General features: G+C 34.1%; 1 protein-coding gene across 4 annotated transcripts in view; it reads right to left on the reverse strand.

Annotated features, from left to right (window-relative positions):
- The window catches only part of LOC148613042 (uncharacterized), a 56541-nt gene that overhangs the window by 4718 nt on the left and 36976 nt on the right, over positions 1-14847 (reverse strand). For 3 of the 4 annotated variants that reach the window (XM_088595036.1, XM_088595037.1, XM_088595035.1), the window contains 3 exons: positions 13384-13544; positions 1230-1349; positions 276-311 (listed from right to left, as the gene is read on the reverse strand). In XM_088595036.1, coding sequence (XP_088451162.1) covers positions 276-311; positions 1230-1349; positions 13384-13544 — 317 coding nt within the window. Of the gene's footprint in view, positions 1-275; positions 312-1229; positions 1350-9378; positions 9580-13383; positions 13545-14847 lie in introns of those variants that run through there. The other variant, XM_088595038.1, reaches the window with a different exon arrangement.

Below are 14847 nucleotides of genomic sequence, written 5' to 3' on the forward strand. Positions count from 1 at the left end.
ACAGAAAAAAAATCTGTCATGTTTGGTCTTTCTATAACATTTGATTGAATTAGATGGTACGATATTTATCACTTCTAATAGAACGTTATCATGGGAGATGCGAACTTTCCCGATGTTTAGTTGTGTGTACTGTTACTTTCCTTGTACACGGTTGATATTGATATATCCAACATTTTCATGGATCTGCCCTAAATCTAAAATATAGATATTATACCATGTAATTTACCAACCATGAGCAGACTTTTAGAAATATGTAATGACTGACAAAGACTTACACGACTTCCTCTGGGTGTCTGCTCCATGTTCTGATCCTGGTGCAAAATAAATAAAATGCAAATTAAACAGTTTAATCATAACCAGGTTTGACGCGACTCTGTCTGTATGCGTTTTTTCAGCCTCATATCTTGACCTACACTTAGAAATCGATGGTAAAGGAAAACTATTGACCAAACTTTACGACAAACGTGATGACTTTTCATTCATAATTGTCAACTTTTCTTTCATCTGTGGCAGCATCCCTTCGGCTCTGGCGTATGGAGTGTTCATATCACAACTCATACGTTATGCCAGAGCTTGCCGAAACTACGTAGACTTTTTGTATCGCGCTAGAACTCTAACAAATATGCTTCTGGAACAGGGTTATGTTGTACAAGATTGACGTCATCACTACAGAAGTTTTATGGTCGTCATCATGAACTCGTGGATCGTATCCATCAGCACCATGAAAACTGATTTATTCAACGATCATAGTTTTCCTTTCCTCGTTTGTCTACCCCGGACTTGACTTTTTATGAGTAACTCGGCGGGTGTTTCTAGAAAAGCAGAGGACGCTTACCCTACCGGTGCACCTGGTCCATGCTCCCAGTTTTTAGTGGAGTCCGAATTGCTCATTTTACTTTTGTTACTTTGTATTTATGATTTTAGTTACTTTATGTTCTTTGTTGTGTATGTCTGTTTTCCATGTCTGGTCTTTGTCCCTGGATTGCATTCTTTTGATTACCGCTATAACCTTGGTTTCCTTGATTACTCTTCTATATAACAAACATGATTTAGCTTGGGTTTTGATAAAATCATTTGCTTGTGTACCAATTTGTAAGTTAATAATACATAAGGCACATAAAAACATTTTGTAAAATGAAAAAAAATTAAAAAAATATGCATATCCTGATTTATATGAAAGATAAAGCACTAAACTTCTTCATACCGTTACATATTAAATTTACATGTACCTTTGGAGGCGACCTCGTTGGTTCGGGAGTAGGAGTCCTCTTTTCGTCCTCTAACCCTCCATAATCTAGGTCAACACTCTCAAAAGCACTGTCATTTCTTTCGATGTCATACTGGCTTTGCTACAAAGATAAACATGTTTTTTTTTTACAGATTTACTCACACTCGTTGACCATATTTATAACAATTATGCACTTGATGTCACTTCCGGTTTTTTGTAGGAGTTCATATTGCTCGTGCTTTAGTTTCTTTTTTGTGTTATGACTTTTTGTGTTATGACTTGTTAATTTCCTTCATCTTCATGTGTAATTTTATTCTGTTGACCACATTGTGTATGTAGATCGTCTCTGTTTCATGTGTTCACGTTTAGGCCATGTTTTGGGATTTTTACGTATTTGAATCATTCCACTTCTGACGCTTCGGAATGTTTTATGGTGCTGATTTAATTTGTGAGGATCTATTAAATTGACAAACTCTTCCAATTTACGTAAGTGTCTAATAGAAGAGAAAACTAACAAAAATTCTATAATTTGTATATTGCATACAGCTCGATTGAGTGTCCACAGGAAACATGCATATGACCTATCTGAATTCATACCAGGGTATTGATTAGAAACTTTGTTGCTTATGTTTACACAATGTCTTGCTCTATTTAATTGATTTTAGATTTGATACCATAATATTATTGCGCAAGGTTTTCCCATATTGGCTTAGTTATTAACCAGAAGCTAGCCATATTGGACTGAGGCGTAGTCGAAGTCCAATATTTCTAGCCGAGGACCAATAACTCTGAGGTTTAGCCAGCTCCGATCTTCAGATTATGATTATTGATATCGTGGGGAATATTGTCATTGTAAACATTCTATACACCATCATTCTTTTGATTAGTTCTGCACATGTTAAGGTTAAAGTTAGGATTTTGATCCATTCTGTAACTAATTGTAGACAGTCAGAGATGTAGAATAAATATAGTAGATCACCACAGTATTTCTTTCTATATGTAGTATAACATACCACATAAATTGATGACGAGGATAAAAGTAACTTTTTTTATTATAAGTTCATAACATTCTAAAATGGCAGAAGCTATTAACATTCCGACAAACTATGGTAAAATTAACGAGTTTGATGAACATACAGAAGACTGGACACAATATAGTGAAAGATTAGATTTCTATTTCACCGCAAACAACATTGAAGATGCCGAGAAAAAACGAGCAATTCTGTTGAGTGTGTGAGGGAAAAGGACTTACAAACTAATTAGAAATTTGTCTGCGCCAAACAAACCGGGAACAAAAACATTCGATGAACTTATTACGCTAGTGAAATATCATCAGAATCAAAAACCGTCATCTATAGTGCAACGATGCAAATTTAATAGCAGATACAGACATCCTAACGAGTCAGTGAGCCAGTTCGTGACTGCACTAAGACAGTTATCTGAACATTGCGACTACAATGCAACTCTTGATGAAATGTTGAGAGACAGGCTTGTGTGTGGGATCAAAGAGGATAGAATCCAAAGGCGTTTGTTAGTAGAGCCGGGACTCACGTTTAAGAAAGCAATGGAAGTTTCTTTAGCGATGGAAATGGCAGCTAAAAATGCACATGATCTGCAAGTTCAGGAACCGAAGCCAGTACACAAAGTGACTAACCGAAATGTGAAACGGAAGATATTTAACAGATGTGGAGGTCAACACAGCCCGATGGACTGCAAGTGGAAAGATGCCAAGTGTTACGAATTTCAAAGAAAGGCCATATCGCGGCAAAGTGTCGAAATAAAGGGAAACAAATCACACAGAAAGTGAAACAAGAATATAAGCTCAAGAAAGGATATTCCAAAGGAAACTTGCGCCGATATAAAGCAAATTTCACAGAGGAGGATATTGATGAATTTGAGGAAACACATTCACTCTATCAAGTGGAAAGTTCCGCGAAAAGGAAACCGTACATTGTTACCATGGGATTAAGTGACAAAGATATTCCAATGGAAATAGATACGGGAGCATCAACGAGCTTAATTAGGGAGAAAACATGCGAACAAATATTTGGAAGCAATTATCGGTTAGATAAATCACAGTGTAGTTTGCGTATCTACACAGGCGAGAAAATTGAAGTGATAGGTAAAGGGGATATCACTGTTAGCTATCAAGATCAATAAGCTGAATTATCGATCACCGTTGTGAAAGGAACGGGACCGAGCTTAATGGGCCGTGATTGGTTACAGCACCTACAACTAGATTGGAAATCGATATTCAAAACTGAAGGATTAAAAGCAGAAGGACAATCTGATGAGCTGCCAGCACTATTGCGTAAGTACCCTAATGTGTTTAAGGAGGGTCTTGGTACATTACAAGGTACCACAGCGAAGATTTACGTAGATGATAATGCGAAACCAAAGTTTTTCAAAGCTCAACCAGTACCTTATGCATTAAAGGAGAAAATTGAACATGAACTTGATCGACTCGAGAAAGAGAAAACAATCGAAAGGGTTGAATTTTCTGAATGGGCTGCACCCATTGTTCCGATCGTTAAGCCGGATAAATCAGTGAGGATATGTGATGATTATAAAGTGACGATAAAACAGGTTTCAAAACTTGACACTTATCCGATACCGAAAACCGACGATCTCTATGCTACTTTGAGTGGAGGTGAATCGTTCTCCAATTGGATTTAAGCCAGGCGTATCAACAGATCATTCTTGACAAAGAATCGAGAAAGTATGCGACAATAAACACACATAAGGAACTCTGTCAATACAACCGTCTACCCTATGGTGTGCCCAGTTCACCAGGGATATTCCAGAGAACCATGGAAAATTTACTCCAAGGTATTCCGAATGTTGTAATCCGAGTTGATGACATTTTGGTCACGGGTCCGTCGAAAACTGAACACTTAGAAATTTAGAAATTTAGAAAGAGTGCTCAGCAAATTACAAGATTCGGGAATGCGATTAAGCAAAGCGAAATGTGTATTTTTAGTTCCAGAAGTTGTGTACTTAGGACACCGAATTGATGAAAATGAGATTTATCCGATCGAAAGCAAGGTAAAGGCAATTACTGATGCTCCCGCTCCGACAAATGTGAAAGAGTTGAAGTCGTACTTGGGAATGCTAAATTACTACAATAGATTCCTACCCGATCTGTCAACCAAGTTAAACCCGTTGCATATGTTATTGCAAAAGGAAACAAAGTGGAAATGGGGAAAAGAACAACAAGATGCATTCGAACTCTATAAAGAGTAACTGTAGTCATCAAAAGTGCTACTTCATTATGATCCGAACAAGGAATTAATCTTGTGTTGTGATGCGAGTCCATATGGAATTGGTGCTGTCTTATCACATAGAATGGAAGATGGTAGTGATCGTCCGATTGCGTACATTTCAAGGACATTAACACCTGCTGAGAGGGATTACAGTGTAATTGAGAAAGAAGGATTAGCAATTATTTTTGCGTTGAAGAAATTCCATCAGTATCTCTTTGATAGAAAATTCTTAATCTATAACGATCATAAACCATTAATTGGATTATTCAATGAAAATAAACCGATACTAGTAATGGCCGCAGCAAGAATTCAACGTTGGGCATTAACTTTGTCCGCGTATGAGTATAGCATTGTGTCCAAAGAAGGAAGACTGAATGCAAATTGCGATGCATTAAGTAGATTACCGTTACCTATAAAAACGAAAGCTGATGAATCGTGCGAAGTCGTAATGGTAATGGAGCACATGGATTCTACACCTGTAAATTCGAACCAAATTAAGGCGTGGACTAGGAAAGATCCAGTACTTTCAAGGGTTGTGAATCACGTACTAAAAGGTTGGCCGTACCGTTGTGATGACATGGACTTGAAGCAGTATTTTATCAGAAAGGATGAACTTAGTGTTTATGATGGATGTGTACTGTGGGGAAGCAGAGTCATTATTCCACCGCAGGGTCGAATGACATTACTTAGTGAATTACACGAGGGACATCAAGGTATAACTCGTATGAAAATGCTTGCGAGAAGTTATATCTGGTGGCCAAATATGGATATGGAGATTGAGCAGACAGTCCGTGCTTGTAAGACCTGTCAAGTGAATCGTCATGCTCCAGCTGTAGCTCCTATGCATCCGTGGGAGTGGCCGTCGAAACCGTGCGCTATTATACCTTTATTGACTACTTAGTCCAATACGCTAGGCCAATATGGATTTTAATCCGTCCAATATGACGTATTGGACGGCTAATCCCGTATTGTGCTAATCCGTATTGGACGACTTTGGCGCATTTTTGTATTTTGTATTGTATTGACAGTTTTGACATATTTAGGCTAACGAACATTAGTCAATAATCAGCATTATTAACCAACTTCCAAACATACATTAAAAAACTGAACAATTGATATGAATTCAAACTGGGCATCTATAAGGGGCCAATATGGATCAAACCAGGGCAAATACGGCAGCATAACTTCCGGTCGTTTGACACCGCCATTTTGAGTTAAAATTGGATTTCATGAACTTGATCATCAGATCTAAAAGCTGCAGAAACACTAACAAATCTTCCATTTTGTACAAAAAGGATATATAAGACTGATTAATGCAAATAAACCTACCCGTTCTCGGTAAAACAAGAACACAACTGTTCTACAAATCATCTAGTTGAGTTGGTTAATAAAATTGTCAATAAATATGTAATTTTATATTGGCCCTGTTATAGGGTTTTGCTCAACCATATTGGCTTCGACAGCCGTATTGGCCCTTGGCGATGCCTCGGGACCAATATCGCCTCGACCAATATGACAGACCTCAAACCTATAATAGGGTCAATATGAAATTACGTATTTATCAAGACATAATATTAGCCTAATTAATGGATGTCACGACATATTATTTTGAATAACCGATTGTTCATTATTCAAATTACTCAGTGTCTTTCTTAACACTTAACACTTTCTTAACCTTAAACCGGAAACATTTGCCGTATGAACGTATTGAGATGAATTTAAATAATTGCCTCAAACGACGCGAAAATGAATTAAAATAAAAAATCTTCTATAAAGCATTGAAGAAAAAAATTCAAATTTAACTTGTATTTCCCCTTTGGAGTTCGATTTATTTTGTTTTATAAAAAAAACTTACGATTTTAATGCACAAATCACTGACAAAAATAAACACACTTCAGTCACGTGCGTAATAAAGAAAGCGTATAAGGCTTATATCTATACTGAGGAAATTAATATTGTGGTTATAATTTGTTCTTTTAAAATTTTCGTCGTATTCAAATCACACAAAAACCCGCAAAATAAACAACAATATCTTTAAATGTAAATGTTGAATGGATGTTCTTTTGTTCTGAACAATCTCCCTTGAGATCAAACATTCAACTTTTCAAAACCCTACAATACTTTAATTTCGAACTCTGTAATAAATCAACCAGTCTCTTTTATATGTTTTCTCTCATTTTAATGATAAACTGTTTTTTTTTTAAATGTTTTATTGTTGTAGAACTATTTAATGTATGTACAAGGAGTATAAAATCTGTATTAGGCAGTCAGGACTACCATTAGATATAGAATATAATTACTGGGTAAAGTTACAAAAAATGGTACATAATTATCATTTGATTAACATTAATAGCATATAATTATAACTGGATCAGGTAACATCTGATGTGACATAATTATACAGTTTCACAGGTTTCTTTATAACTTGTTTGGGCTACGATAACCCGAATTAACTATCGAAAATATTTTCACTTCACTTAATTTTAAGTATATTTTTAGGGTTTAATAGAGAGCTTTCTATTTGCAAACTACTTTGCAATTTATCAATACCCATTTTCTCAAAAACTTATCAATTTTTAGTACGTTTTCTTATGAAAAAACTAAGACGTTCCACACAAAATCTTACAACACATCGGCAATATAAGTCAATGAAAAATAGGAACTGGTGCATTCGATCTAATTCTAAAACAAGCAAACAGGTATAGGGATTTGAGTGAAAGACAAACACAGAATCAATAGCCCCTAGAAATTGATCAATGCAGCAAAAGAAATACAACATAATATGCAAAACATAATCTGAAAGGGCCGAGGTGTACAATCAATGCAATAAGAGGGATAAGACAACAGCACGTAAGTTCAAAATATATTTTACTGAATGACCTAGTGACAGAAGCAAAGAATGCAGTTTCAATACAGATAGTGGAGTATATCTACAAAAGTACGTAGTAAAAACCCTCAAATAAACATGCATATCAAAGACAAAAACAAACAAAAACAAAAGAAAAATAAAAACAAAAACAAAAGCAAAAAACAAAAAAAAAAAACAAAAAAAAAAAAAAAAACGAAAAAACAACCAACCAAAAAAAAAAGTTTTACTGCTTAGTGAGAACCATGATGGAAAGATAAAAAAAAGAAGAACTCAGTACCGAATTTGCCTATATTCCCGAAGGACTTCCGGACAAAGGAATAGACAAAGAAGTAGATATATATATTATCTATTTTCAACCAACATCTTATAAAAATGATATTACTTGACCAACTGTACAAACTGGAGGAATAGTTCATCGTACTTTTTATCCAAATTAATGAATAAACCCAAACAAGAATCGCAGAAGCTGTCAATGGAAAACAAGCTGGATCGAGGAAAGGTAGAGGGTACATATACGACATTTTTGTTTCTTGAAAACTTAGAATCTATAATAAAATTGCTTAACACATAAAGATGTCCGACATTACTTTCTCACGAGACAATGAAGGGTCATCTGTGATAATGATAGCAAGTAACATATCTCTAAAGAAAAAATTTAAGCAAAAAAAAACCGGTAGATTCGTTTAACGACCACCTTGGGTCAGCATATGCTGGTACTGAAAAGGACATAAAGGTTAGAATAAGTAAGGCAAGGTCAACATTAAGCAGACAATGCCAAATCTGAAAAAAATAGACATCAAAACGGAAGCTCCTCAATAAATATAATATATTCTTTGTGCTCCTACTTAGTTCTGAGTGCTGGCGAATGACAGAAAATAAATCCGAAAACGCTGATAATCACTACAATTTTCTCGAGGAGATAATTAAAATAGTTTGTCAAGAAAAATCTATAATGTAATCCTTTACAATATACAAGATAAGCAGACTTTATTTTATCATTTCGGTAATTTTATTATTACCCTTCATTTATGGATGCTAGAGGGATACATAGTCTGTTCATTTTCAACGATATCTTTTTTATGGACGCACTTATAAGGAAGGAAGAGGGCCAGATCTAATTCAATATGGCGTCAAACTATCAAGAGAAAAACAATGGTTAGAGGATACTGTGAGATAAAGGAAAGAAAGCCAACAACAGTGAAAAGTGGAGGAAGCTTGTCCTTGTTCGATGTACAAATAGATATAACAATTACTAAATAAGCAAGAAAGCATGATGGAAAAAAGAAAATACGTGCAGTTCGTAAACAGCATACTTTTTCACAAAAAATCGTAAGAGTAAATTAGTCGTAAGTAATGACTTCACAATACTTTGATCCACTATGACGTCATAACTTAAGACTAATTTTACATTTACGATTTTGTGTGAAAAGGACCACAGAATTGTTTTGTCTATATCGGTTATCTAAGTTACGTAGCCCACTATGGATAAACAAACTTTCCCACTGTCAATATCATTTTGTTTATTAAAGTATTGAACGCTATTTCCTAGGAATTTATCAGCTGAAAAACTTGGTCACAAACTAAACAAATGTCAAAATTTTGTTACGCATGTTCTCGCCAAGTACTTGATATCGACACAAGTTTACATTTAACATTAAAAAAAGAGACAAAACCTTAAATGTCACAGATAGTTCCATAGTCAGTTGCTATGACCATACATATATTTTAGATATATTTAACAGTAATGACGCATTTCATCTATGCTTAGTTAAATAACAAATAAATCGTGAAATAGTGTTCCTCATTTAATCAATTCAATATGTCTTTCATCATTTTTCGAACACATGTAACATGTTGACATGAGTTAATGCACTGTTGCACCAAAACTGAATTAAAAAGTCAAAAGCTAATTGCTTCATAGCAAATAAAAACTTATTCATTTAGAAAAAAACGCCTTCAGTTTGAAAAATATCATCAATAGTTATACTCAAATAAGACCTATATAGGACTAGACTTACCTTGAATGATGTAGCATTATTCACACAGCCACCTCGTTTAAAAAATAATCATTATTTCTACATCTATATGGTATTCAAATTCAAAATATGAAAACTTGACAACAGTAAAACGGAAGACAAGATTGATTTCTGGGTTCGATCTTGAAATTTAAATAAACAATGAGCATCAATAAAAATCCTATGTTTTGGATTTTATAATCTGCTGTATCATATTATAGATTGCATAACATCACTGCTGAGACGTTCCGAATGGCAGAGCTTTCCAAGGGCAACAGCGTTCTGTGATTATGGATTCGAGTAATTAACAAAGACATATGCATTAAAGATGCATAATGTCCTATGTGTACTTTCAGATATCGTATAATTCAATTGCCAACAAGATACATGTACACTGAAGGATTTTTATTGCTAAACATGAACCGTAGAATTCAGAACATTTTTATCGAATACATTCTTTTAAGTATAAGTGTTTGTAATAACCTGGCAGCCCGGGTAACATTTTCGTTCCACAAGTTTCTCTCAAATATAACCCCGGGTCACCAGTGACGTCTTCTCTCTTTTGATTGGCTGAGTGGATATGACGTTATTTTATTTATTTTATACGTTCTAATATTCAAATTAAAAAAAAACAGCAATGTTTCAATATTTCTTTCAAATTACTCAATCTACCTTTCGATACAAATCCACAATAAATAAGTTAATTTAGATAATTTCATCTTGGTTTTTACTCTATTTCATAAGCGGCAATTTACTCATATATTGTGCATATCCGTCGCTGGTGACCTGAGTCTATATTTTAGCGATCCTAGGGTCGCTTACGATATTGATCAGGGAACCAGATTAGTGTTTGTAAGAATCAGACAAAATGAAAACATCAGAAACATGCATGTCACAAATCCCACCGATCTGACAATAAAATATCACTCAAGGATGCTTTCTCTATTTGAAAAGACCATTATTTGATCACTGCATCATTGGCTTTGCTCAGAAATTTTTCAATAGAATGTTTGAAAAATGAGATTTTTTACAGAGTTATTTGCCCTTGAAATTTTCATTTTCAGTGCATTTCAATAAAATCGTAATTCAATGGTCCAGCATGATATGGAAAATTTTGTCTCTTTTCCTTGATTCTGATTGTGCAAATAGTTAAATCACACTATCAAAATGATGTTTTTTTTCATACAATGTTTGACCTACTGCCCGATTCTTACAGTTACAGGGACTGTCACTTAATTGTTATAAAAAGCATTGCAGTTATTTCATTTGTAGATTCAAATAAAGTTAATAGAAACGACCAAACTAATAGAAAAACTCCTTAAAAATCACTCGGTATTGAAAAAAGTGAAACTTAGAACAGATGGTCAAGTTGTAGTGACATTCGACTACATATGTCATGATATCCTTCATCCAACGAGTCACGACATTGTGGTTAAAAAATAACATAAATTAACCAATCAATCTAAAATATGACATTACTTTATAAAGAAATCTAATCACTAGCTACAAACAACATGCTAGAAGATATTATTATCAATTGAAGCTGAAATAAGTTTCCTTAGTAGCAAGCTATGATCAATGTGAATTCTTTGAAGCATAATCATGAATCCGATTTGACATACTTCCAAAACAAACGATGACGGGACTTAAAATTCTATTGTTTGGAGAACCAAACACAACGGTCTGAACAATGATACAAACAATAATACCCTAAGATCAGAAATCGATGGGACAACTTGCTGAATAATCAATAAATTCCTTCCTAAACATAAAACATCAAAGGCGAGGATAAAATCATGTTTTTTTATGAGTTTGCATTCCTTTTTTAATTGGAATATATACAAACACCTTCACTTCAACTTTCCGAACAAGTTTTATAGAATAATCTATGTCCATGAAGAGAAAAAAATCTAATGATTACTATTACAAGATCGTCTTACTGATCATGTTTATCTTTTATACAGAAACTATTTGTTTTGTCAGAAAACAAAATAATACCATATTGTGACACGTACGGCGCAAATGATGACGTCATAATTTTCAGCCGAAGAAGCGAATCCTTTTGAAACAAAATGAATATAATTTTCCTCAATATGCCAAGACAGAATATTCATCAGTTCTTAATACCTTAAACCTCCTAACAATATATTTTAATATGACTAAGAAAATCATACGTTGTTGTAAATGACTTTGCCTATATTCCTTTAATTTCCCGAGTTCATAGTAATGTTTTTCCGGCTTTTCAAAAAAATGTGTTCAGATCAATAATCCTCAGATTCAAAACACGTTCTATTATCTTTTAAAAGAGTAATCAAGGGAACCAAGGTTATAGCGGTAATCAAAAGATTGTAATCCAGGGACAAAGACCAGACATGGAAAACAGACATACACAACAAAGAACATAAAGTAACTAAAATTACACATACAAAGTAACAAAGGCAAATGAGTAAATCGAAATGTTAAAGAAATGACTGAGGTGACTGAAACAGACAATATTTCGAAGAATAATCAAGGGAACCAAGATTCTAGCAGAAATCAAAAGAATGTAATCCAGGGACAAACACCAGACATAGAAAAGAGAAAAAAAACAGACAAACACAACAGAGAACATGTAATAACCAAATTGATAAGTAAAAAGCAACAAAAGTTAATGATAAACTCGGACTGCACTACAAACTTGGAGCATTGGAGGATTGACAGGTACACCGGTATGGTAAGCGTCCTCTGCATTTCTAGAAACACCCGGGGAGTTCCCCAGTCAAGTCAAGTCCGGGGTAGACAATAGAGGAAAGGAAAGGAAAACTATGACACTATGAGCAAATCGGTTATCATGGTACCTATTGATTCACGAGTTCATGATGACAACCATAAAACGTCTGTAGTGATGACTTCAATCTTGTTACATCATAACCCTGCTCTAAGTCAGAAGTCAAACGCGATACAAAAAGTCTGCGTAGTTACGTCAAGCTCTGGCATGACGTATTAGTTTTGATATGAAAATTTATACGCAGGTTCTTAAGAAATGTTGCCATAGATGAAAAGAAAGTTGACAATACGGAATGAAAAGTCGTCGCGTTTGTATAGTCAATAGTTTTTCCATTTGCTAAGTTTACTTTTGTTACTTTGTACGTATTATTTTGATTATTTTAGGTTCTTTGTTGAGCGTGTCTGGTTACTCTTTACCATCAATCTCTAAAATATCAGTCTGTTTATTTCAAATACATGTAGATCGAAAATTATAATATTAAACCATTATTATCACTATAACGAGCCCATAAACATCAAACTCGCTGCTGAACTACGGATGAAACATTTAAATCATAGCAAAAGAAATTCTTAAGTTCTTAAGTCAAATTATTAGTATATGAATTGACACCATCCAAGTCCATTTGAAAATTTTTCTCAATAACAATGTAAAAGTGTCATATATCGCTATTACAATACTAATGTGTCATATAGACACACTTCATTAATCTCACACTACCACAGCCATATGTAGGTGACATCAAAAGTAGTTACGGTTAAGGATATTACAATTTAACAAATTCAAAATTACAACTAACAAATAACCACAACAGATAAAATATACTGGGACAGAAAGAATAAACGGAACACGGCACAAACTGTAAAGCAAACATAAAGAGCAACATGGATTCAACCATAAATCTGAGTATGAACTATGTGCACAGGTGCCCCTCTGTCTTTCCACAAGCACAAATTGAGATGGTCTTTTCATATCCGGTATAACAGGAAGAATATGACGTAAAGATTAAATCTGCTCAATTATTGAAACAATGACAGAATATCACTCCACAATTTTAGAAATTTTATAATGTTTACTTCTACGTTCGGGTATCATTACCAAATCTTAAAATCTTATTTTATATGAATTATACATGAGCCACATAGAAACATTTTGATAATGTCTTTGATAATGGTGAAAGAACCTATGGAGCAATGACCTTCAACTTTCAGCAAAATATACCCAATACCTTTACAGTATACTACCTGGCTTCCATAGCGTCCCATCTTGATCCGTTCAGCCAAGGTAAGACCATCCTTATTGCGATTTCGTTTGTATTTAGCTTTAAGTACTCGGCTGGCATTTACGTACTCCATACCATATACTGCCATAAAATTCTTCTTCAACTCGTTAACTTCTTCTTTGTCTGAAATAGATAGTATTTAAACTTATAATTCTTTTCGTCCTATCGTTTTTAGTTAGAACCAGTTCAAATGTATAAATTCTGTCGATAATAGAATCATATGAGGAAAGTCATTTAATGAATGATGTGCACAACACAAAAAAGGACAAAACAAAGTCACAACAGTAAAAAATCAAAAACAATAACCAAAAAACAAAAACAAAAACAAACAAACAAACAAACAAAACCAAAACAAACAAACAAAACAACAAACAAACAAACAAACAAAAACCAAGCCAAAACAAAACAAAACAAAAGACAAAAAAACCAACAACAAATAAACATATAAATATATGCTTGGAAAGAAACGTCATACGCGATTTGTTTGATCGTTGAATTACGGCATTTTAATCATAAGTACTCTATGTAAAATTATTGTATTTCAATTATTATTTTGTCATTTTCACAAACATATTAATTTTATCTCAAGAAGACTTGTGCATCATCTTAATTTTTAACGTTTTACAAAACTGTGAAACAAGGGTAACAGCAAAATAACCGAACATTAATTCAATCCATAATCAGGCCCAGTCCAAAATAAATTTGACAAAATAGCTGGTACCGCAATAGTTCTGACTTAGTACAGCCATTTCAAACGAAACGAGGGGTTAAGTCTAGGTTTTAAAGCGCCAAACTTCCCTCTACCATCATTGTGGCGTGTATATATCGGTGGTGATTAAATAGCGTCTGGATGCTATAGAAATCAGAGATCCGCATCAGTGATTTCATTTGAAACTTTTTTTTTCAAATATATATATGTGTCCAGCCTATCATTTTAATGGCAGTAATAAAATAATTACAAGATGGAATACGGTGTAGGTACTTGCACCCGTCGGTATACATTTTCGTGGTTACACACAATTTCGCTCGTGAAGTTTAGAACTTTGGAATTTGTGTGGAGCCTCTTAGCTCTTTACTCTTGAAAACACAAATCCTAAAATTCACGATAACAGAAAAAAAAATAAAAATTCGCTTGATTTAGCTTTGATTTTAACCATTGGTATCCCACAAAAGAAAGACCGTTTTGTGTTACATGTAACCACGGGGTAGTTGACGAACATGCTAAATACACACAGGCACCAACTAACGACAGAATAGTTAGACATGCACAGTTAACACGAAAGGGTATGTAGTTACTAAAAAATGCATTGTATTCAGAAATCAACCCATAGCTGGACATCACAAACTCTTTACGGCTCTTACTGATGACCATGTTTTTTACCACATTACTCCTCATATGTCTTCAAATAAGCTTTAAAAAGGGTTT

Source organism: Perna viridis, chromosome 7 (genome assembly GCF_037379345.1).
Source record: "Perna viridis isolate PV_CMFRI_1.1 ecotype Kerala chromosome 7, ASM3737934v1, whole genome shotgun sequence".
NCBI classification, from domain to species: domain Eukaryota; kingdom Metazoa; phylum Mollusca; class Bivalvia; order Mytilida; family Mytilidae; genus Perna; species Perna viridis.